At 48.8% G+C, this 25,119-nt stretch overlaps 1 protein-coding gene across 1 annotated transcript in view; it reads left to right on the plus strand.

The window, feature by feature from the left end:
- Positions 1-25,119, plus strand: part of RTRAF (RNA transcription, translation and transport factor) — a 97,671-nt gene that overhangs the window by 63,575 nt on the left and 8,977 nt on the right. The window contains exon 5 of the mRNA XM_078659742.1: positions 4,183-4,271. Coding sequence (XP_078515868.1) covers positions 4,183-4,271 — 89 coding nt within the window. The remainder of the gene's footprint in view (positions 1-4,182; positions 4,272-25,119) is intronic.

Genomic DNA, 25,119 nt, shown 5'->3' on the forward strand with positions numbered 1-25,119 from the left:
AGGTGAGTGTCCTACGAGTAAACAGTACAATTTTAACAAGTAAGGACTCGCACAGAACTCCATGCCTTCCCACTCATAGTCTTCTACCACCCCATACAAATGTTTATATTTTTAATACAACAGGCCTTCCTCACGAGGTTATATTTGCATTGTCCAAACGACGAGGCATGCGTTGGTTTTGAGATTTCACGAGGTATGATTTACTTCCTAGTGATCGATTTAAAACACTGCCATAACATACAGTCACACTCTGTGACCAGTCTGCTTCCTCGTGGTGCAAGCGTTCATGCTGTCCATTATCACAGTACTTCCGCACCACTTGTCTAAACCTGCACTCCCCCACCCTCATTTCAGTATATGCCCCATATTCTATAAAATATGAGCAGTTTAGGCAACTCTACTCAGACTTTTCTCACACTGGCAGTTTCAAACTTCCAGCAGTTGTTAGATTCTTCTCTGAGCCAGCACAGCCGACACTCGTACCCAAAGTCAGACTAGTCACGAATCTTGGATGCCAATTCAGGCTTACAATTCCCTACCTACACCACTGCATTTGAAGTTGGGTTTCAAGACGTTCATGCAACTGAAGCGGACCGGAATAGCCTTAATAACATTGCGAGAATTTAGAAGCCTGGCACTCTAGTTGGAAAAATGTGTTTCTACTTATTGATTCTGGTGATGTGCTTGCACATCCAATGAACTCCACTTATTTGAAGTTTTGTTAAGTGCTACATGTCTCCCTTTTGTTACTGAGTCGACCCATTGAATATATGTATTGATAAGATACACCTCTCCTGGTTACTCTTATTAACAAGACTGAGCTGGTCTTGCCTGGGCGGAGCGCACTGAGTTGGAACCCTGGTTTCTGGCCAGTCAGCATGGGAGCTCCACCATCCAAGTCGCTCTCGGTCAAGAGTCTAGGAATTCACCTCAGTGAAGATCTTTCTCTGAAAAGACAGGTTGGGGCAGTGGTGTCCTCCAGTCTATTTCAGCTGAAGAAAATCAAGAAAATTGCTCGTTTTTTTTCTCTGGAGGCGCTCACACAGATTGTCATCTCCCTGGTCCTGTCCAGATTGGACTTCTCCAACAGCCTGTACCTTGGGCTCCAGGTTGGTGAGTTAAAACGCCTCCAGCTGATTCAGAATCAGGCAGCCAGACTAATTCTTAACCTAACTAAGAGGCAGTCTGTTAGATTAGGCTTAAAACAACTACACTGGCTGCCTGTTGAGCAACGGGTGGCTTTTAAGACCGGGTGTACTTTATTCAAGTCCTTGCATCAAACTGGCCCCCTATTTATTAGAGACCTGTTCAAAAAATACAACCCCTCCCGGAATCTCCGCTCCATGCACAAACACCTTCTGATTGTCCCTTCTTATAAAAGGAAACGTCTTGGAGGTTGCTGCTTTGACCACCTTGCAGCCACCTTCTGGAACTCTCTTCCCCTGCACCTAAAAATGTGTGACAATATTCTTAGTTTCAGACGCTCCCTTAAAACATGGCTCTTTTCTCAGGCGTTCTGAAAAACTCCTCTATGCGTCCTCTGGCTGTTGCGATGTGTTCCTGTCTATAGCGCCATGAAGCCCCCGGGCGAACGAGCGCTCTACAAATACATTTCAATATCAATATCAATTAAGCAGTCCCTCCACCCCCCCTCCCTACACCTACTCTACCCCCGCCCTACACCTCTACTCCCCTCCACTCCCACCCTCCATCTCCACTCCCACCCTCCACTCCCACCCTCCACTTCCCTCCACTCCCACCCTCCACCTCCCTCCACTCCCACCCTCCACCTCCCTCCCTCCACCTCCCTCCACTCCCACCCTCCACCTCCACCTCCACTCCCACCCTCCACCTCCACTCCCACCAACACCTCTGCTCCCACCAACACCTTCACTCCCCCTCCCTCCACCTTTACTCCCACCTCCACTCCCTCCTCACACCTCCTCTCCCCCTGCCTCCACTTCCACTCCCACCTCCACTCCCTCCCCTCTACTCCCTCCACCCCACTCCCCTTTCCCTACCCTCCACCTCCCCTCTCCACCTCCCCTCTCAACCTCCACTACCACCTCCACTCCCCCCTCCCTCCCTACACCTTTGCTCCCACCTCAACCTCCACTCCCTCCTCCCTCCCTGCAGCTCCTCTCCCCCTCCCTCCGCTTCCACTCCCACCTCCCTCCACTCCCTCCAACTCCACTCTCCCACCTTCTCTACACCTTCACCCACTCCTCCCTACACCTCCACTCCCCCATGCCCCATCCCCTCCCTACCTACACTCCAGTCCTCCCCTCCCCACCACACCTCCACTCCCCTATCTCCCCACTGCCCCCTTCCTTGCATAAACAACAAAACTAGAACACATTTTTCGTGTTATATCTAGTTTTTATAAGGATACTTCAGTTGTATGTTTTCTATGTTCTGTATAAAGTGTCAAATGGTTATAACTTTTTTAATTATAACTTATAACATGCTGCACAACATTCACAATACTTTGCAACACATGTTAAAAACGTTAACAAAGCCAATTGCTCTCTTATCACTTATAAGGCCCCAAACGCGAGACCTATTGGCTATGCCATTGCTTGTTCAATGATCGTAACGTATCAGCTGTCTTTCCCCTCTTTTACGCATGTGCTCGTAGCACGCTTTAAAACCAGGAAATAAAATATCAGTAGGAACAGATGTAAAAATGCATAGAGGTATTCTTTTCCGATGATAATGTGTTAGTGTGCACTGTGCAAAGTGTGCGTGCGTGCGTGCGTGTGTGCGTGCGTGTGTGTGTGTGTGTGTGTGTGTGTGTGTGATGGTGCAAAGTTATGGGCAGTGTCGGAACTGGAAGAACTCTATAAGATGACTAGTAAACACCACCTCAGTATCCCCATTGCCGAGTCACTCGAGTTGCATAATAATGCCATCTAGTGGTCAAATCCAAGATTCATCCTAGAAACAGGCAATCCAACAGTTACTGCTGTTTGTTTGAGCTGTTAAAATGCGAATCCTATAATTTAGCAAATGATGAGGTGCATGGAACTCATATAACTAGAACATTTAAACAAATTGTTACCCAGTCTCAGCAAGTTATTTTCTATAAATCTACTCACTCAGCAGCATATCTTGCTATAGAGGAGCTTTTCTTTCAGACTTTTTTTTAACTGAAAGCTATTTTCATCTATACTAAACAGTACTCCCCCAGTCAATGAGACTTGATGTTGCAGAAACCTGAATAGTATCAGAAAAGTGAAATGTTGCGCATTTTGCCAACTTTGATCATGGCCTCAAAGGAGTATCTCTAGACAATAGGACAGACTTTTTTCTACCTGCACCTACATTTTTGTGGCTTTTATTTACCAATTTTCAGTATGTATAGATTTTCCTCGTTAGTGGCTCATTTTGCTTGAGGGTCCATAATATTGCTGTTTTTCCAACATCGTGTTTAATTTTTCTCTTTTCTTTAAATTTTATGCTACAATTAGTTGAAGCACAATAAAAATGTATGTCATTTTTTCCTCTTCTTTAGTCATTTAAAGATTATGACGAACACTTGACTGCTTTTTTTGACATCAGTTATATGATACTTTGAAGTCCTTCTGCTGTAGACCAGCTTGCTTGTTTGATAATCAGTAATCCCAACTCCATGTATACACTGTAGTGATTCGGCTGACTGTACATGGGGAAAATAAGTGTTTCCAAGAATGCACTTTATTGCGTCTTAGATGAACATTACAATGAAGCAAGCATAAAGCTACCCCTCCCCCTCTCATCCTTTTCTCTTTCTATACTTTTACATTTTTGTTCCCTTCATCCCTCATGCCCTCCCTTTCCTACACTGCCTAACGCTACCTCGTTCATTGCCTTCCCCATGCTTTGCCTCACAAGAGATCAGTTCTCTCTTCCATTCTTTTCTAGGCATACACATTCATGTTCAGTTATTTAAGGTGTTCAATATCCTATTCAAATTTGTATTTGGATGATGTAGGTATTTTGGTTATAATCAGATAGTATGTTATTGTATTTTACTTTTTGATCGGCTGCAATGCTTTTTCTTGGCATGCTATGCTGTGAAACCGTGACCTGGCTACAGTTCACAGATGTAGAATTGTACCATCTGATAAATGAGCGTCACTATATAGTTTCTGTGTATTTTAGAGTCTGACGACTAAATATGTATCTCATCATCTCTTACAGTTGCTAATCCTGACTTCAAGGCGGGTGTGATGGCCTTGGCTAATCTCCTGCAGATTCAGCGCCATGATGACTACTTGATAATGTTGAAGGTTGGCATTTTGTGTTACTTTGTTTGATTTGTGGTGCTCAGTGATTACCTGTCTCTCAGAAAAGTACCGACGGCCCACCTCTTCCAACAAACCTTCCATCTTCTGAACACGTGGTCGCCTTTCACTCACACCTCCCAGTAGTGTGCAATGATACATTATTTTAGTTTAAATAACCATATTGTGCATAACATTGCAAATACCTGCCTTGGCTTGGCACTGGGGGATCCCCTTCCCTCTCTCTCATTCCCATTTTTGGTATACACATCTCCCCAACATTTTAGTCCTCCTGGAAAATCCACTTCTCACATGTTACCTTTTCTGCTATCATGCACCAATCTGTGGTGTTGTACCAGTCATTAAACATCTCCTGGGGGAATGGGTTTGGAAATGGAATTAAAACCTCATATTCTCACCACATCTCTATTGGCTGCCGCCAAAACTCACATTATAGAAAGGTTTATCGTACATTGATCAGGCAAGTCTCTCACACATGCCTGACAGCACCATCCTAGGGTCTACTTCTAGGGGTTCATCCTGCATCACTAACTACCCCCTCCCCCCCCCCAAAAAAAACCCTTAGCTAAGGCATCTCCACAGCATATAAAGAAACATACCGTCCTGCCCACACCCCTGAAGACATAAGGGGTTTTCCCCATCGGTTTTCTTGTGTAGTAATCCTAATGCAATGGTTGGCTGTGTCTGATAGGCATAATGAATAGTAGAGACTAAAGGAACTGGTTGAACCAATTCGAATCCAGCCCAAATACCCCTGAATGGGGAAACCTGCATGCCTCTTTCCAGTGTACATCTTCTGTCAACAATCTACTTCCCACTTGTCCTTCAACTTTTATAGATCATCTGGAGCATTGTCTATTATGGTTCTATGCGTTTGTTCTGGAGTCCTAAATAAAGTAACTTATATTTAAGGGGAAAGCTATCCTGTATCTCCAATAGGTCCCTTATATGCTTATTTATTTATTTATTTATTCAAAGTTTTATATAGCGCGAACAGGATCCTTACAGATATCAGAGCGCTTCACAAAGACAGGGTAGGGGTAGTAGGAGTCAACAGAGATAATGGGAACAGTATAATAGTCAATAAAATGGTAATAACAGGGATAATAATAACATACATAAAACCAATCCATATACAATCAGGTAAGGAAGTAATATAGGACAGCACAAGTCATTGATCCCACTACAGAGGTGTTCAGGTACCCCTTGGGTGTGTGTGGACGGCTTATACCAATGTTTTAGTATAGAGCGAAAAATGCATGGGGGCATCGGGAGAGTGGATCAGTAAACCAACGTGTATCATATCTTGGTCGGTAGTAAGAGAGTAGCGTAGTGGTGCCCCCAACAAGTAGAGTATAGTGCCAAGGGATAGGGAGAGCAGTGATACAAAGCAATGCAGAGTCTCTGAACCAACATCTATTTAAAATGTCAACATCTAATTAAAAATCTAGCTTAGAATGGAATATTGTCTAGAGATACAAGAGTGACCCAAATGTCCATGTGAGCATGGGTAAAATGGAATATGAACTGGCAGAATCTAAAATAATTAAGGGTTTCAAGCTTTTTCATACATTTCCTTCCCAGACATCACCCAATTTTGATATTCGTATTATATCCCATTTCATGAACCCTTTCAATCTCCTCCCGCCATTCAGTATTTTGCTATCCCATATGGGAGTTTCATATGTTAAGTGTTGAGTTTCATATCCCCTGAATCTCTCACCCTGCCTTCTTTTCCCCTTGCGTATTTGTGCTTATTGTTTATCTCGACCTTACAAGTAACTATGTTGCCATGCTCTAAGAACTGTGTAACCTTTGTAACGATGTAACCTGTAACTATGATCGGATGCTCATGTAAATCGCTCTGATACCTCCGGGTCTAGCCAGCGCCATATAAACATTTTTTAAATAAAATAAATAAAATACTCCAATGACTGGTGGGCTACCCTCCTGGCTTTCATCACCGCATGCATGGTCTTCGGAAGATCCTCTGTCTTCTTTTTTCCAATAGAGCTTGCTGCACAACAATCTGACCCCCACAACAAATCTAGCAATGTGAATGTATGGTTCCCCTATCTTCGCAAAACCAGTCATTCACCACTATGATCTGAAAGGCCTAATAAAACCTCCTGTAGTCCGGCCGGGGAATGCCCCCATCATACAGTGCACTGTTCAGCTTCCCAAGGGATATCCTGGGGGCTTCCCCCTACCACAGCACGGCACAAAGTTTTGTATCTACTTTACTGAAAACGTCAGACATCCAGAACGCCACATTTTGTTATAAGTACAGGAACCTAAGAAATGCAACCATTTTACATAGTGCTGCTCACCCTTTCAGCAACAAAGTTAGCGTTCTCCAGTTTGACCCATCTTACCGAAGCCTTAGGAGAGCAGCTGTCAAATTCATTTTTTTTTTTTTTTTTTTTTTTTTTTTATACATATAGTCTCATTCCAAGTGACTTATATCGAACAAGGTACCCATCCTTGTGTATTCAGTCATAAAGGAGTTAATTATGGAGTTCGACCAGTTCACTTTGAACTCCGAGTAATCCCCAAACACTATAATAATTTCCATGGCCCTGCCTAGGTGGGTTACCAGATCCGCCAAATACAAAAGTAATTCATCAGCATGTAGATAGTTACAGGCTTCCCCATGCCATCTAAGACCTCCTAGTATTTAATCTCCCCATATCCGGCTTGTCAAAGGTTTAGTAGCCATGGCAAAGAGAATAGGGGTTGGTGCGCACTCCTGCCTGGAACCCGTTGCTGTTGGAAAGATCTTACAACCACCCCGTTTAGCTTGATCCATGCTAATGGGATCTATACTGAGGTTTTACCCATCCACAAATCCTATTTTCTTGAGAATTTTGAATAGGAACAGTTACTCAATGTAATCAAATCTATTTTGGGCATCAAGGGAAGCCTCTATGGCCAGCCCTGCCTTGTCTCCTCCCATTTATACGTTTCAAATTCAAGTTGGGCGATCCATAGCCCATAAAACATGATTGCTCTATAGCTCTGAGGTAGGGTGTCACTCAGTGCAGCCTATTTGCTAATATTTTAGGTATTTTAGCAATGATCTTCACTGCAGAGTTCAATAAAAAACGATTTGTCTATGCGAGGTACAATCGCTGGTGGCTTCCCTTCTTTCTTTCCTTCCTTCCTTATCACAATAACAGCCATAATAAGGTCTGGGAGAAAATGCCTTAGTGTTTAGCTTCTTGGAACATACAGTTAAGAAGCCCAGAAATACTCCCTCAGATCTCCTTATCGAATTCCACTGTAAAGCCATTTGGGCCCAGGGTCTTGCCACTTTTTAAATGTGGGTATTGCCGTGTGAGAGGGTAATATCCTTCTCCAAACAAGCCCTTTAATCTGGAGCACCATTGGAGTCAATTTTGTCCTGTTAAAACCATCCCAGATCTCCTCACCTACATTGAAATGAGTGGAATACAACAACTCAACCTGCCATATTTCCCACTAAAGCCTGTGTGGCAAAGCTAAATAGAGTACCTTTTTATATATTATTCCTGTTTTTATCTATGTTTCTCCCTGTTAACCATTATCTGTCTCCCTTCCTGCTTTTCAGAATCCATCCGTTATCTGTCTAGTTCTACAGATTTCTTGTATTTTCCACTTTCTTCCCCCAGCATTATGGAGATCGCCTGTCCCCCTCAAAACTGTCTTTAGCGTCTCCCACATCTTGACTTCCGATGCTAATATCTGTGTTTTCCTCCAAATAATGGCTCACTGGGCTTGTGAGTGAGGTTGCGAACTCTTTATTTTGTAGGTCCCAAGAATTCAGCCTCCATGCCCATGTTTGTTTGAACTAAAAATCTGAAATTCTACCAAGTCAAATTTAGAATTACCCTGTGTCATAAATTCTCTGTTGAAACCTAGGCACATATCTCACTGCGGTAAAAGGTAATCAAACCTTGAAAAGGTACCATAGGCCCCAGAGTTACCGGAGCACTGTCAGTCATTTCTGTGGGAGCATACCAATGGTGGTTTGTACCGGTCACTTAAACCATCATGTAACCCAAGACTAATCCTATAGATGGTAGAGCACGACACTATTCAGAAGGCATTCCCGCATTTGTACTTATCCAGTATTATGGGTGTCTTTCATAGATTCACATGCCTGAATCATTCCCCGTCGTCGAGATGGGAGCCCCGGTAATAGAAAAGTAATGTCCTATAGACATACATAGAGAAAAGTAGGCCTAAAGGCCTTGCCTTAGTAGCCTATCTATGTCCTTTTGTAAAAAGGACCAAAATCCTGAAGGTAGCCAATCAGCTACCACCTCCCTCTAGAACCTTCCTGCCAGGAGCCTCAGTCTCTCAGATTGTCTACCGCACGTTGTGCTAGGGAGTCCCTACCTGAGCTCTCCTCAGGTTTCTTGAATTTATCTCTTTTTCAACAGAAAACCTCGATTATTTACTTCTACAATGACTGAACAACAGAAGAAAGGACTATTTAGAGCCTGTTCCTCTTGTGGCAAGAAGAGACTGCACATTGATGACAAGCATGAGACTTGCCTCTACTGTCTTTATCCGGATCATTCTGCCAAAGAATGTAGGATTTGTAGAACATTCTCTACTAAGACTCTTAAAGATAGAGAAGGAAGACTGCTCCTCTGGTTAAACAGACTCAAGACCAGAGACGATGATATGCTGTCCTCGGAGGGCAGTGAAATGGCTTCAGTTTCTTCGAAACTGTCCTTGAAGAGGCCAAGGGATGCTTCCCCTAGCCATTCAGACGTCCCTCACAAAAAGACTACTACAAAGTCTTCTGAGGTAAGATCTGACAGGTCTGTGAAGGAGCCTACAACCTTCAAAAAGCCATCGCAGTCATCGTTGACGACTTCGTTGACATTTTCTTCAAGAAAAACCACCTATGTCTCCACGTCGACGACGATGGCGTCGTCAGCCTTTGCTTCAACGACGACGACCACCCAATCGTCGACGATGGGTAAGCCACTGTCGTCAATTGTACTGATTAAAAAGCAGCAGTCGTTTGTCAAAGCTCCGTCGACGTCACCGTCGAAGACGACGACGACGATGAAACAAAAGACGCGACGCCTACACCGTCGACGAGGATTCCGTCGACTTCCGGCACGTCGTCGACGAAGACACCGACGACGGCAGAAGCACCGTCGACGCCAAAGTCACCACCGTCGACGAAAGCACCGTCGACGGCTAAAACATCGTCGACGAGAGGGAGCGGTCGACGCTCGAAAAACGGTCGACATCAATACCGTCGACGAGCTCATCGTCGACGACGACATCATCTGAAAGAAACAGGTTAGTATTAGATTCCTTACCTTAGAATATCCCCAGGCGTCAGTCTGGATCCGGAAACTTTTGCGTAGCAGTACCCCTGCGCGTCGGTAGGCGTCGTCTGCAGGCGTCCCCTGCGGCGCCGCGTCGTCGGCGTCGTGCGCCGTGATGACGTCGCTGGAGTATATAGACGCCGCCTCCGCGCGCTGACGTCAGTTCTTCTTTTTTCTGCGCCAGTTAGCGCACATCCGAAGAGCAGGTAGGATGCCCGGTTTTAAAAGTTGCGACGGGTGCGACCGCATGATGTCGGTCACCGACCACCATCGACTCTGCCTCCGGTGTCTGGGCGCGGACCACGACGTGGAGTCCTGCGTCGACTGCCGGGCCTTGACGAGTAAGGCTAGGCGGGAGCGGTCCCGCAAGCTGCTCGTGCTCCGGGTGTCGGCCCCGCGTCGAGAGCGGTCCCGGTCCGGCCGGAGGTCGAGGGAGCGGTTGAGAGAGCGATCGCGGAGCCGCCATGAGCGCTCCGGGAGTCGTCACCATTCCTCCGGTTCCTCAGGTAAGCGACACAAGAAGTCGGGGCGTCGTCACCGTACCCCCGACTCCCCCCGACGCCCGCGTGATGCGGCCGGGGGTTCGGGTGGCCCCACCCCCGCGGCCCCGCATGGGTCGCCGACGCCGTCTGTCCCATACCCGTCGGTCCCTGGGGAAGGCGCGTCGCGCGAGGAGATTGAGGAGTTCCTCATGGCTATGAGGGCGATGTCTCCTCCGGCGGGGCCTACGGCGCCTGCGGGGCCGTCGGTCCCGTCTGGGGGCCCGAGCGGTTCGGGTGCACCTGCCCCGACGCCGCCGGGTGCTCCGGCCCTGACGCCGCCGGCGGCTCCGGCCCCGGCGGGCCCTTCAGGGTCGTCGCCGGCTGGTCAACCGGCCTCTCCGGCGCCGATTCCATCGGGGCAGCCCGTGGTACCGCCTCCGCGCGGCGCCGTGTCTCCGCCGTCGGTTCCGGCCGGCGTCGGGGCTCCGGCGCCGCGCGGTGCCACCCCCATTCCCTCTCTGACTCCTGACGCGGAGTCGGACCGGCGTCGTCCGACGCCGAGTCCGGCGCCGTTGGGGCCCCTTGGCTCCGAGGAGCCGGTCTATATCGTTGACTCGAACTATGGCGATGAGGACGATTATGGAGAGGGTTGGGAGGGGTCTGAGGACCCTTTGTCACGAGCATGCCAGTACGATGTGGACTGGGTCGGTGATTTAGGTGATGCCAGTGGTCTGGACGAATCGCCTAACCCTGGGTTTGTCTCGCCTCCCACTGTGGCGTCGGAGGCTGGGGCTGCCTATTCGGTGGTACTGATGAGGGCTGCCAAGGCCTTGAGCCTTGAGCTCCCCGTCGCTAAGGTGAAGCCTAACATCCTCACCGAGGTATTCAAACCGCAGTCATGCCCACAGGAGCCTCTGCTGCCGTTTAATGACGCCTTGACGGATGTCCTTTTGGGCACCTGGTCCAGGCCCGCTTCCGGTCCACCTGTTGACCGAAACGTTGCCAGGCGTCACCGTCCGTGTTCGGACGACCCTGCCTTCCTCTCCACCCATCCCTCCCCTGAGAGTCTGGTGATCCAGGCCTCCACTTCCCAGTCCGCATTCCCGACGGCTCCGCCCGATCGGGAATCTAAGCGATATGACCAGTTTGGCAAAAAGGTCTTCTCGTCTCTGAGTGCAGGACTGCGGTCTTGCAATACCGCATGCCTCTTAGGCCGCTACACCCACTCTTTGTGGGATACGGTCGCGGAGTGTCTGCCGCAATGCCCGCAGGAGGTGCGGGACAAGCTCAACCAGGCCTTGGTTGAAGGCCGGGACGCGGCGAGGTACTCCATACGGTGTGGTCTTGACACGACCGACTCGCTGGGAAGGGCGATGTCCACGACGGTGGCGATTCGTCGTCATGCTTGGCTGCGATCCGCCAACTTCTCGCCGGATGTCCAGAATGCCCTGATGGACATGCCATTCGATGGCAGTCGCCTGTTCGGCGACAAAGCGGACAACGCGCTTGAGCGCTTCAAGGACTCCAGGGTCATGGCCAAGTCCTTGGGTCTCTCGACCCAGCGCCAGCAGACGGGTTTGTTTCGCTCCTTTCGTGGCCACGGAAGGGGCGGTCCCACACGTGCTGCCAGCCACGCACCTCAGAACGCTCCTCAGCGCGGTGGCGGCCGTGGATTCCGCCGTGGTGGCGGTCGGGGACAGCGGCGAGGTCAGTCCACACCTCCCCCCGCAGCAGCCTCCAAATCCTCCTAGTCCGAGCTTTCAGGCCCATGTGACGCCAGTGGGTGGCAGGGTTCGCCATCACCACTCCCGCTGGCGCACTATCACATCGGACAGGTGGGTGCTGCAGCTCGTCCGAAGGGGCTACTCCCTCCCCTTCGAGACCTCTCCTCCAGCCATGCCACCGCAGAACCACCGTGTGTCGGGGGACCACTTGACACTTCTGCAGGAGGAAGTTACGGCCCTCTTGGCCAAGGGGGCCATCGAGCGCGTTCCTGGGCCAGAAGTAGGGTGTGGTTGCTACTCCCACTACTTTCTGGTGCCCAAGAAGGACAAAGGGGGCCTACGTCCTATCTTGGACCTACGGAACGTCAACGGCTTCCTCCGGAAGGAGAAGTTCAAGATGTTGACTTTGGCTCAGGTCTTGGCTGCTCTAGACCCGCAAGACTGGATGGTAGCGTTGGACTTGCAGGATGCGTATTTTCACATCCCCGTCCTGCCGGCCCACCGGCGTTACCTGCGGTTCACGGTAGGCCACGAGCACTTTCAGTTTATCGTGCTCCCATTCGGCCTTACCAGCGCCCCACGGGTGTTCACGAAGGTGATGGCGGTGGTCGCAGCTCATCTGCGCCGGTTAGGGGTTTCAGTCTTCCCCTACCTCGACGACTGGTTGTTGAAGGCGGGCTCGCCCCACACAGTCGTCCACCACCTCCAGATGACGGCAGACCTCCTCCACGAGCTGGGGTTTTCCATCAATGTGCCGAAATCACACCTGTGTCCCTCTCAAAAGCTCCTTTTCATCGGAGCGGTTCTCGACTCGGCGCAGTTTCGGGTTTATCCTCCGGAACGGCGGGTCCGGGATATCCAGGCCTTGATTCCCATCTTTCAGCCGTTATCCCGGGTTTCGGTCAGGTTGACGCTGCGGCTTCTGGGGCTGATGGCCTCCTGCATCCTTCTGGTGCATCACGCCAGATGGCGGATGCGGGCTCTGCAGTGGGACCTGAGGTTTCAGTGGGCCCAGCATCAGGGCAACCTTTCCGACCATGTCCTGATCTCGGAGGGCACTGCGAGACAGTTGCAGTGGTGGCTTACGGACCGCGATTGGGTCAGAGGCAGATCCCTCTCCCTTCCCCAACCGGAGCACGTGGTTGTGACGGACGCGTCCCTCCAGGGCTGGGGTGGCCATTTGGGAGAGGCGGAGATCAGAGGCATCTGGTCTCCGGCGGAGTCCCGGCTCCATATCAACATGTTGGAGCTGCGGGCGATTCGCCTAGCACTGAAGGCATTCCTCCCCTTTGTCAACGGGAGTGTAGTGCAGGTGTTCACGGACAACACCACCGCCATGTGGTACTGCAACAAACAGGGCGGTGTGGGGTCGTGGACCCTTTGCCAGGAGGCCCTGCGTCTCTGGCAATGGCTGGAACGTCAGGGCGTGACTCTGACGGTTCAACACCTGGCGGGTTCTCTGAACGCCAGGGCGGACGAACTCAGCCGTCGGTGCTCGGTGGATCACGAATGGCGTCTGAAGTCGGACGTGGCGAGAGGCCTCTTTCTGCAATGGGGAGAGCCTTGGTTAGATCTATTCGCCACAGAAGAGAACGCGCAATGTCATCAGTTCTGCGCGTTGGAGTTTCCAAGACGGCACTCGCTCGGCGACACCTTTTGGCGCGAGTGGAGTTGCGGTCTGTTGTACGCCTTTCCGCCTATACCACTTCTGCCCAGAGTGCTGAAGAAGATCAGGCGCGACCGGGCCCAAGTTATCCTTGTGGCTCCGGACTGGGCTCGAAGGTACGGGTATCCCGAGCTACTCAGCATGTCAGTCGGTCCTTCGATCCGCCTGCCCCTTCAGGAGGACCTTCTGTCGCAGCAGCAGGGGACGGTCCTCCACCCGAACCTGTCCAGTCTCCACCTCCATGCGTGGAGATTGAGCGGCGACAGTTGAGGCCATTTGACTTGCCTCGTGAAGTCTGTGATGTGATTCTGTCAGCCAGGCGTCCCTCCACAAAGTCGGTATACGCCTGCCGGTGGAACAGATTTGTGGCATGGTGCACAGCAAAGGCTGTGGATCCCCTTTCTGCCCCTCTTTCCGAGGTTCTCCTCTTCCTTCTTTCCCTTGCCCAGCAGGGCTCTGCTCTGGGCACTATCAAGGGCTATCTTTCTGCCCTTTCCGCCTTCTTAAGGCTATCTGATCAGCCATCTTTATTCAAGTCCCCTATTGTACTGAGATTCTTGAAAGGCATCACGCACATGTATCCACCTGCTCCGTTCGTGATGCCTCAGTGGGACTTGAACCTGGTTCTGACATTCTTGATGTGTGCTCCCTTTGAGCCGCTTCATTCCTGTCCTCTCCGTCTTCTCACTTTAAAGACGGCCTTCCTGGTTGCCATCACCTCTGCCAGGAGAGTGAGTGAGCTCCAGGCTCTTTCTGTTAAACCTCCTTTCTTGTCCGTTCATCCTGACAAGGTGGTTCTTAGGACTAGACCTTCTTTCCTGCCCAAAGTGGTTTCTGCTTTTCACATTGGGCAGTCCATCACCTTACCCTCCTTCTTCCCGCCTCCGCATCCTTCAAAAGATGAAGAGCGGCTCCATCGTCTGGACCCAAAACGTGCGCTTTCATTTTATATGGATCGCACACGCCAGTTCCGGGTGGATGACCAACTGTTTGTTGGCTACGTGGGTGAGAAGAAGGGAAGGGCGGTACAGAAACGAACCATCTCTCGGTGGGTCGTCCTGTGCATCAAAGCATGCTACTCTTTGGCTCGGAAGGAGCCTCCTGTTGGGCTGAGGGCCCATTCCACTCGGGCCACGGCGGCTACTACTGCCCTGGGCCGGGGAGTCCCTTTGCAGGACATTTGCCAGGCGGCTACGTGGGCCTCGCTGCACACCTTTGCGAGGCATTACTGCCTGGACAGTCAAGTCCGGAGGGACGCCTTCTTTGGCCGTTCGGTCCTCCAGGATTTTCTGGTGTAGGATTGTATTGGTTCGCAGACCCACCACCGGGGTTGGTATTGCTGGGGTATCTATTCTAAGGTAAGGAATCTAATACTAACCTGTTTCTTTCAGATGAACAAGTTACTTACCTTCGGTAACGATATATCTGTAAGAAACAGTAGTTAGTATTAGATTCCTTACCGCCCCGCCCATCCTCCCCGTTCTGCGAACTGATACCTAGGGTTAAGGACATTCCTTTCAGGGCCCTAGTTTCACATGGCACCAGTGTTGGTTCTCACATGGCTCTGCGTGTTCTGGCGCGGAAAAGCTGTGTGCAAAGAACTGACGTCAGCGCGCGGAGGCGGCGTCTATATACTCCGCCGACGTCATCACGGCGCCGACGACGCGGAGCCGCAGGGGACGCCTGCAGACGACGCCTACCGACGCGCAGGGGTACTGCTACGCAAAAGTTTCCGGATCCAGACTGACGCCTGGGGATATTCTAAGGTAAGGAATCTAATACTAACTACTGTTTCTTACAGATATATCGTTACCGAAGGTAAGTAACTTGTTCGTCGACACCATGGAAAAAAGCGGAGTTGATTCCATCAAAAAAGATCGCCAAACTCCCTATTACACCAGATTTAACATCGCCCAGTAGGGTTCAAAAACTGCCCCCATCTTGCCTGTTGCAAGATGATGAATCAGACGACGACCAATTCGAACAGGCCACTAGTCCGTCTGATCTCAATGTCAAATGCCAGAGTACTGACGATGACGGAGATGATGTCATTTTTACAGAAGAAACTGTGCAGACTCAAGAACATACTCGAGTTACTCCGATGATATGCCTGCCGGCTGAAATAGTCACTGATTTACAATTCTTGATCACAGACTACAAAAAACGATTCCCAGAATCGCCAGCGGCCTCTTCTAAAGAGAAACCTCATGAGTCATCCAGACAATCCCCAAAGGCAAGACCAACACCTTTGGTTATTCCGCAAGAAAGTGAAGCGGTGCATAACATACACTCTTCTGAGGAAGAAGAAGATGTTCCTGAGGAAGGAGAGGTTCGAGACGACCTTTCACATAACAGAGACGATGAGGATTACGTCGCTCATTCTCCAGCCACGCCGGAACCCAACACTTCAGACTCTCCACCAGTGGATATCGGCGGATTCCACAATTTGATAGATAGAGCGGCCGTAAGATTCCACATGACCATGGAATCAAAGGAAACGGATTGTTTCTTATATGACTTTAAAGATCCTAAAAAAAGTCAGCGAGGTCAATTCCCATAATAGACCACATCTGGGAACAAGGTCAGCAACTCATTCAAACACCTGCATCGGTTTCAATAGTGGTGCCTAGACTGGATAAAAAGTATAAGGCACCGTCCTCTGCACCTACTTGCCTTAACTCACATCCCAAGCCGGATTCAGTAGTCACCCAAGCCGCTCAAAAGAATTCCAGAAATCCATCCTCGCCACTGTCAGCACCACCAGACGAGGAGGGCAGGAAATTGGATGGCATCGGCAAACGCTTCTCCACAACGTCTGCTATGACGGTAAAAGTGGCCAACGCCATTGCTCTGCTAGGCAGATACAATAGACAATTATGGGAAGATATCGTTCCATATTTAGCGGATGTACCCGAAGACTTGAAGGATGAAGTCCAGTCACTCCTTAAAGAAGGACAGATGTCCGCATCGGAGATCATTGATTCAGCTGTGGATGTCGCCATGACGGGCTTCAGACAGCTGGCAGGCGCAGCAGTTTTGCGCAGGCAAGGATGGCTCAAAGCGACATCCTTCAGACAAGAGGTCCAAACCAAAGTTTTGGACATGCCCTATGACGGACAACATCTATTTGGGGCAAAAATAGATTAAGCCTTGCAGACGATCAAGAAAGACACTGACACTGCAAGAGCTCTCGGGACTTTACAATTCAAAAATCAGTCCTTTCGAGGGCACAGAGGACGAGGTCAACCCACATACAGAGGATCATATCAGGGAAAATGCTCCTACTCCTACAATCAAAATCGCTCACAATATCAGCAGCGACAGCAACAACAAGGTCGTCAGACCTCCTACGGGAGATCAAACTTCAGGGGCAAATCCCAGAGGAAAACGACCGGCTGACGACAATGACCATTTCCCGCAGCCACTCCCCCCACCGTCATGTCCACTCAAGATTGGAGGAAAATTGACGCATTTCCTCCACAACTGGAGATCGATAACGACGGATCGGTGGGTTCTCCAATTAATCCAGCACGGTCACACATTGGAATTCGACTCAATCCCACCGTTAATTCCTCCTCGCAAACTTCCACACAGGCACCTTCGTTTGCTTCTACAAGAAATCTCTTCAATGCTGAAGAAGGGAGCAATAGAACGAGTCCCATCCGCCCAGAAAGGGAATGGATTTTATTCCCGCTTCTTTTTAATTCAACAGAAGAAGAAGAAATGGAGGCCCATTCTGGATCTCAGGGCACTGAATGCCTTCCTAAAGAACCAATCGTTTTGAATGGGGACGATCCAGGAAATCCTAGGATCCCTAGAGGAAGGAGACTTTATGACGTCTTTGGACCTGCAAGACGCATATTACCATATCCCAATACACAATCGCCACAAAAAATTTCTCCGCTTCGAAGTGGCAGGTCAACACTACCAATTCTGTGTCCTACCATTCGGCCTCAAATCAGCGCCACGCATTTTTACGAAATGCCTGGCTCAAGTGGCAGCTTTCCTGAGACAGCAAAATCACCAGGTCTTCCCCTACCTAGACGACTGGCTGGTGAAAGCACCATCTCTCACAGACGCGCAACTGTCTTCCAACGCCTGTCTCAATATTTTCCAGCACCTAGGTTTGACTCTTAACTACGAGAAATCAACCTTACAACCCACCAGAATTATAACATTCCTGGGGGCAACGCTAAACACCATTTCTTCCAAAGCCTTCCCATCTCAAGAAAGAAAACACAAACTGATGGCTCTGGCTACCGCAGTGTCTTCAAAACGCTCCATCAAGGTCCGAACTTTCAAATCCCTTCTAGGGATGATGTCTTCTTGCATACTACTCATCCCTCACTGTCGGCTCAGAATGCGCCCCCTCCAGGAGGCTCTGACCAAACAGTGGACCCAATGTACAGACTCTTTCGAGGATCACATAGTCATCACTCGACAAATAACCAAGGCTTTGCTTTGGTGGACAACGAACAAGAACTTATCCAAAGGTCTCACGTTCTTGATACCAGCAACTCCACACGTCATAACGACAGACGCTTCTCTGGAAGGATGGGGTGCAGTCCTTCAGGATTTGCAAATCAGTGGCAAATGGACGGAAAGAGAGAGGACTCTACATATCAACCTCCTAGAACTAAGAGCAGTTCTACACTCTCTACAGGCATTCCTCCCTCGCATCAAAAACTCAGCAGTGCTTGTGCAAACGGACAACACAACCACAATGCACTATTTGAACAAGCAAGGAGGGACACGTTCACTGACACTGTCTCGCGAATCGCAAAAAATCTGGAACTGGCTACTGCTCAACAACATCAAATTAACAGCAGAGTATGTCCCAGGAAAAGACAACGTAATAGCGGAGCTCTCAGCAGACCGAGGTCACTGTCCCACGAATGGGAACTGGACCAGCACGTTCTCAACGACATCTTCTCGGCATGGGGGAAACCGCACATAGACCTCTTTGCCACCAGGGAGAACGCCAAATGCCACAGCTTCGAAAGCTGGCATCCCCAACCGAGGTCACTAGGAAATGCATTTTCCATCGCATGGCGCAACGTGTTTGCGTACGCATTTCCGCCATTTCCCCTGATAACCAGTCATTCGGAAAATGAAAATGGAACACTGCACCTTGATTCTCATTGCCCCATACTGGCCGAGACAGCATTGGTTCACGGACCTTCGTCGCCTTTCAGTTCGACCATCAATCCAACTACTTCAACATCCCTCTCTTCTCTCAATGTCCAAAGGCCAAGTACTCCACCCGAACCTGAAATCTCTCAGATTATCGGCATGGCTCCTGAGTACCGAGAGTTCCGTCACCTAAACATCCCGCAGGAGTGCAAGGAAGTCCTAGCTAAGGCAAGAGCAGTCAGTACGAACAAAACTTATTCCTTGAAATGGAAACGCTTTTGTGTTTGGTGTACAGACAACAATATCCATCCTTTCAGGATCACTCCAGAGCAACTACTACCTTATTTACTACATCTGGCACAAACAGGACTTGCACATGCCTCCATTAGAGTACATCTGGCAGCAATCTCCAGCTTTACAAGGACTTCAAGAGGTCCCTCACTATGGTCCAACAGACTTATAAAGCAATTCCTTAAAGGGCTCTATAGATCTTTTCCAAGGCCAAGACGTATACCACCAACGTGGCACCTTAATGTCGTACTCAACCAATTGATGAAGCATCCATTTGAGCCCATCCATAGGGCTGATATCAAATACATCTCGTGGAAAACTGCACTTCTTTTGGCTTTAACATCAGCAAGAAGAGTCGGTGAGTTACAAGCGCTTTCAATACAAGATCCTTTCATGCAATTCAGAGAGGACAGAGTGATTTTAAGAACTAATCCTCGCTTCATTCCTAAAGTCCCCTCGGACTTCCATCTAAATGAACCGCTTGTACTTCGCTCATTCTTCCCGAACCCCTGTACTGTGGCGGAAAGATCTCTTCACTCCTTGGACCTCAAGAGATGTCTAAAATTTTATCTGGACAAAACGAAACATTTCAGAAAAACAAATCAACTTTTCATTGCCTTCAGCAGACCTAGAAAAGGCATGCCACTCTCTAAACAAAGCATTTCCAGATGGATATCAGCGGCAATTGCTTTTTGCCATGACAAAGCCGGACGTCTATTACATTCCACAGTCCGAGCGCATTCCACAAGGGCTGTGTCCACATCGGCAGCACTATTCGCTGGAGTTCCGATTCTGGACATCTGCAGAGCAGCGACCTGGAAATCGCCGCATACATGTACCAGGCACTACTGCCTGGATACGGAACTGATGCAGGATGCAGCTGTGGGCCAGGCTGTACTTCGCCATCTATTCCAGTAAGATGAGCCTTCCTTCTTCCCACCGTCCTGCAATGGTATGCACATTTATCTACTTTATTACTTGTATTACTGATGGTATCTAGTCGCATGATATGTTTTATCTCAGACTAATTGTTATGTTCCATCGCAAATGTGCATAATGTATTGCTTGCTATTCTGATTCAGGCATGTGAATCTATGAAAGACACCATAATACTGGATAAGGAATGCGTTACTTACCTGTAACAGCAGTTATCCAGTATTGGTGTCTTTCATAGATTCACATGCAACCCTCCCACCTCCCCAGGAAGGACTCATCTCTCACTCCAGAACATATGTTATGTCTACCTAGCTTGGTGCGTATGAAAATCTGAGAGACTGAGGCTCCTGGCAGGAAGGTTCTAGAGGGAGGTGGTAGCTGATTGGCTACCTTCAGGATTTTGGTCCTTTTTACAAAAGGACATAGATAGGCTACTAAGGCAAGGCCTTTAGGCCTACTTTTCTCTATGTATGTCTATAGGACATTACTTTTCTATTACCGGGGCTCCCATCTCGACGACGGGGAATGATTCAGGCATGTGAATCTATGAAAGACACCAATACTGGATAACTGCTGTTACAGGTAAGTAACGCATTCCTTTTCATCCTGGCCGCCTTTGCCTACCCTAAAGAATGCCACTCCTGTCAACATGGAGGGAGCACACATATGCACCCCAGTTTGTCCTCCCATTGGAATACTATTTTGCAGGTTGCCCCAGTCTACTCCTAAAATACTACAGTCAGTGGGTAATGGTCAATAAAAATAGCACAGCTAAAACGTCATTCCCCTACTAAATTGGTACTATGGCTTCATCTTTCAGTCCCTTTCCAGGTGATCAGATGTGTCTTACATTACCACACCAGGTCACCAAGATCCTATGTCCAGATGAAGCGTTTCGACTGTTCTGTGCCTTGCACAGGTTGTCTGTGATCACCATACTCGGTTATGCACGGCTCCAGGGAAGCCACAGCAGAATCAGCCCCTCTCCATACTTTCCCTCATCTCCACCATCGGCCATCTCTGCATGGTCCTTCCTCCCTTGCACCACTGTTCCGCCTTTAAGCCATTACCACACCTCATTGGAGAAAGAAAATGCAGCATGTTCCTCCCTGTTATCACTCTCGGGCATGGCAGGGGGAGCATTATGCATCTAATTTCCCTTTCCCAAAGTTCACGCTACACTACTTTAAATACTGTGGGACTGCTTTTGGACATCCTAAATAAAGTCAACATCATGATCTTGTTCCCTGTTATTACCAGCTGCCCACTTTTCCTGTTCTTCAGAAGCTTGCGTCCCGGTCTCTGAAGTTGAAGCTAGAGGCAGTGATAGCTCTTGGGAGCACCACAGGTCTGGGTGGCCGTACCCGAGCTCTATGCACTTTGTCAACAGAGAACAATGCCAATAGCCCTTCAGCTTCAGGATCGAGTCTTCAACAAAGCGGTCTAGGTCTTTACGCTCCCCTCCCTCAGGCTCTGGGATTCCTACTACATGGATATTATTGTGCCGCCATGAGTGCCCCTCCTCTCCACGATCCCCTGCATCTGCCACCTTCACTGCAGACAGGCATGTCGGAGACTTTAGGCTTTAAATAGTGCTCCTAAGGGTTTTCACTTTATCTGTATTACTCTGGAACCACTTGTTCTGACATTTTATGAGTCTCCCCTCAAGAGCATTAGGCCAGAGGTTACTGTATCACTTTTCTGCTCTAGGGCTGTTCTGGTTTCTCTCACAGTTGACCAGAATAGGCCCGAGCCTGTGTTTCAGCCTTTGATCAGTTACAGACTCTTGCCTGACTTGGCCTCTTACTGTGCAACTGTGTTTTGGATGCTTTGTCTCACTCCACCTTTACTGGAGAGCCTCGACGCAGAAATGCACCTGTCAAGGTGAAAAGACCAAAATCCACGCACCTCTGCCCTCTAGGGCCACCCATGCTGTCTCTTCTCGAGATTCCCGGTCTGGGTTTGTAGAACCCCATGTACTGGGTTGCACTCATACCACTGTCGGGTCATGTCCAACAAAAGGGTTGCCTGCACCTGATGGGCTTTTATGTGCCTTTCAGTGTCTTTTGGAGGTCTTTCATATGCTTGCTCCGCGATCCCTTGCTGGCCTGCCCAAATCTTTTACATCCTCTCTACTGGAGTCCCCCCTCGGTGGGGGCGCAGCTTTCCCATGGGGACGTTTGACATTTTCAATAGTTGGTGATCCAGTCTCGCCGGCCCTTGGACAGCGCTCTTCACTTTTCGCGGTGCACCGTGTTGAACAGCAACCAGGGCCTCAGACACCACAATAGGCAGGACTACGGCAGACTACCGCCTGCCAAATAACCCTCCCAAGCCACCTTGGAGGCCTCCGCAGCATGTTAGCAACGCAGCCTGCCACCCCCACTCACCGGGACCGCAGTCGACATCTCTTCGGTCACTCTTTAGTATTTCTTGGCAGCTCACCTGCCGACTGTGCTTCTGCCCCAGGCTCCCAGGCAAGCCTCTGCCTCTCTGGTCCAACTTGGGTAAGTCTCTTGCAGCTGCATCTTGTCCAGTCGTCTGCGAATTACCAGCTCCTTGAGGGTGTCTCAGGGGGTGCCGAGTGCCCCTCTTCAATGGGCAGCACTACCTGGTGCTTCTTTTATGTGGGCAGTGACCACACCATGTGCATCCCCGGTGTGCTGGTTGTGCAGGGAGTCTGCTTAGCCCCTTTCCCGTCAGGATTATGCAGCATAATAATGAAGGCGTAGGCTCTGGCTGTTGGGATTCTACTTGACGGCCATCTTCAGCATGCAGTGTTCTTGAAAAAGAAGTACAATTCCCCATAGCACTCTTACTAAACTCATCTGATAGTGCGCCTCAACACCCTACAAGAGGGTAGGAAGCTCTACATAAAGGGTGCAATGCAATACTGTGCACATTCAGTTGCCTCCTTAGTTTCAGATGGGCACTGCTGCTGCTATGGTGAACCCAGCCTTGAAGGGTAGCCTGGCAGAAGGAGGGGGACTGTAATAACAGTGCCACATCCAAGGGGTAATCCGGCTCAAAACACTGCCAACGCCCTCCACCAGAAGAGAAGGGATTCCTATATTTGTCCTCACCTGAAAGTGGGCCTTCAAGTACTAGTTAGCAATTTGATTATCTGCTCTGCATGGAACGTACAATACCCCAAAATGTATTGCATCTCAAATTGCTATGAACCCTATGGTATTTTCCTTCCTGGCAGAGTTTTCTCTTAGACATTCCCTCGATTGCACAGTGGTCTGCATACATGCGTAGGTTCCGGAGTGGCATTTCCTCGTTGTTCATTCATTTGATGGGTGGTCACCTGGTATTAACATTTGCACCTTGATGCTATGATGGTGGGTTATTTGACACAAATTCAATGCGTCATCTTGTGAATGCAGGAACTGAGGTAAAGTGTTAGCATGTCGTATGTCAGGAGTAAGGAGAGAATGTGGGCACATGGTCATATGCTTTTTTTTCTCCTGAGAGAACCCACACACGTGTATGTGACATAACCTGGGTGCACGAATACAGGGTGCTTGAATGCAAGCTGTCAACAGTGAGTTTCAGGCACTTTTCGAACGTCAACAGGAGATAGTGTTTTGGGCATCATATCTCATGTTTTGGACATCATATTGCTTGAAAAACAGACATAGAACTAGGGGTCTATGTTGAAAGAATTAGGTGCAATAAATCCTAATCCAATTGCAAACGTTGTCAATTCAATAATGGGTAACAGATCACAATATGATCTGTAAAAATCAGGGGTACATACTTATGCAGCCAAAACAAGATCACAAGTGGTTGTCAGTGAGACTCACAAGAGTCGTAGTCATGGATTCCCATCAAAAGTCTCTTGTTGATCTATATTCTTATCTGGTCATCCAAACCAACTTGGGTGGTCTGTCCATCGATCATTGGGACTATGTCCACACCCAATCGCTAGAAAATTCTCAGTGAGTCAAACCCACACACACTATGTTGACCATGAGTTAGATGACAAAGTATGGGAATATGTGCAGTGCAAAAAATGTGATCATGTGGTGAGATAAAATAGAGTGGTGAAAGCAAAGGTCAAAGCATTTTATTTAAATGGTTGTTTCACCCTCTAATTAAAACCAAGAACAGTGCAAATGACGAGACAGTCTTAAACAAATATCGACTGTCTCGAAAAAAGGGCCAACATGTTTCAGCCACTAGGAAAAAGAGGTTCCACAGGCTTTCTTCAGGGCCTCTGTTCTTACAGATTTGCTACCGCAAAGTGAATCAGAAAAGGATATGAATGGACTTATTAGTCCATAATCAACTTGCTCCGTGTCAAAACTGGAGTGGTCTCACACCTAGAGAAATGGAGGACAAACATAAGGATCTCAGCTTAGAATACATAGTATTAGTACCCCTCTGTTTCAAAAAGGATTTCAATGATTTATCACTCACCCAGATTGTCCAGGGGTTAAGCCTCACCTCTCCTGGACCCTGCTCAGGATAACGGAGGCCCCTCTCTATGGGAGAGAAGTATTAAGTGTCTTGAATGAAACCCAAAGCTCCTCGAGCAATAAGTGTTCCTGCCAAAAACACCTTAAAAAGTAACTCCTCTCTCAACAGTGCTCATCGGCTGGCATCCCAGCTCACTATACACCTAGTCACGCAAGTACTGTCAACATGCAGAATAGATAGCCATAGCAGGGGGCTAAGCTGGTTTGAAGAAGACCTACTGCTACGGTCTGTGCAGACTAGACTAGACTAGACATACCACTGAAATTGACATTGGCACCGAACGTCTCTGGGAGCAGCGACACTTCACGAACTGCAATAGTTCACATGTAATTTATTTACTGACATGCCCATGTGCTATGAAGTATGTTGGCATGACAACGCGGAAGTTCCGCCTCAGGATGCTCGAACACAAGAGTGCTTTCAGATGCAGAAAGACCTTAACGAAACTTACAAGACATTTTGTTGAACTGAAGCATACAGAAGAGGACTTCTCCTGGACAGTCCTGGAAAAGCCCTTTATACCAGCACATACTGGGGAGGTTCCTAAGTTTCTGTTTACTGAAGAACAACTTTGGATATACAAACTTTCCACAGACTCCCTAGGACTAAATGATGATATTCCATGGGCTAGTCTTAGTCTTTAAGGGGAACATGTTCTGTTACATATATGTGCCTATCGTTTCTACACTGCCCCTTGATCTGCTTCATTACATTTGGAATAGAAGGGATGCGCATTCCAAACTACAATGTGTCATCTTCTGACGTCATTCTGTAGTCCGGTAT

The sequence above is a fragment of the Lissotriton helveticus genome, chromosome 9 (assembly GCF_964261635.1).
Source record: "Lissotriton helveticus chromosome 9, aLisHel1.1, whole genome shotgun sequence".
NCBI lineage: Eukaryota > Metazoa > Chordata > Amphibia > Caudata > Salamandridae > Lissotriton > Lissotriton helveticus.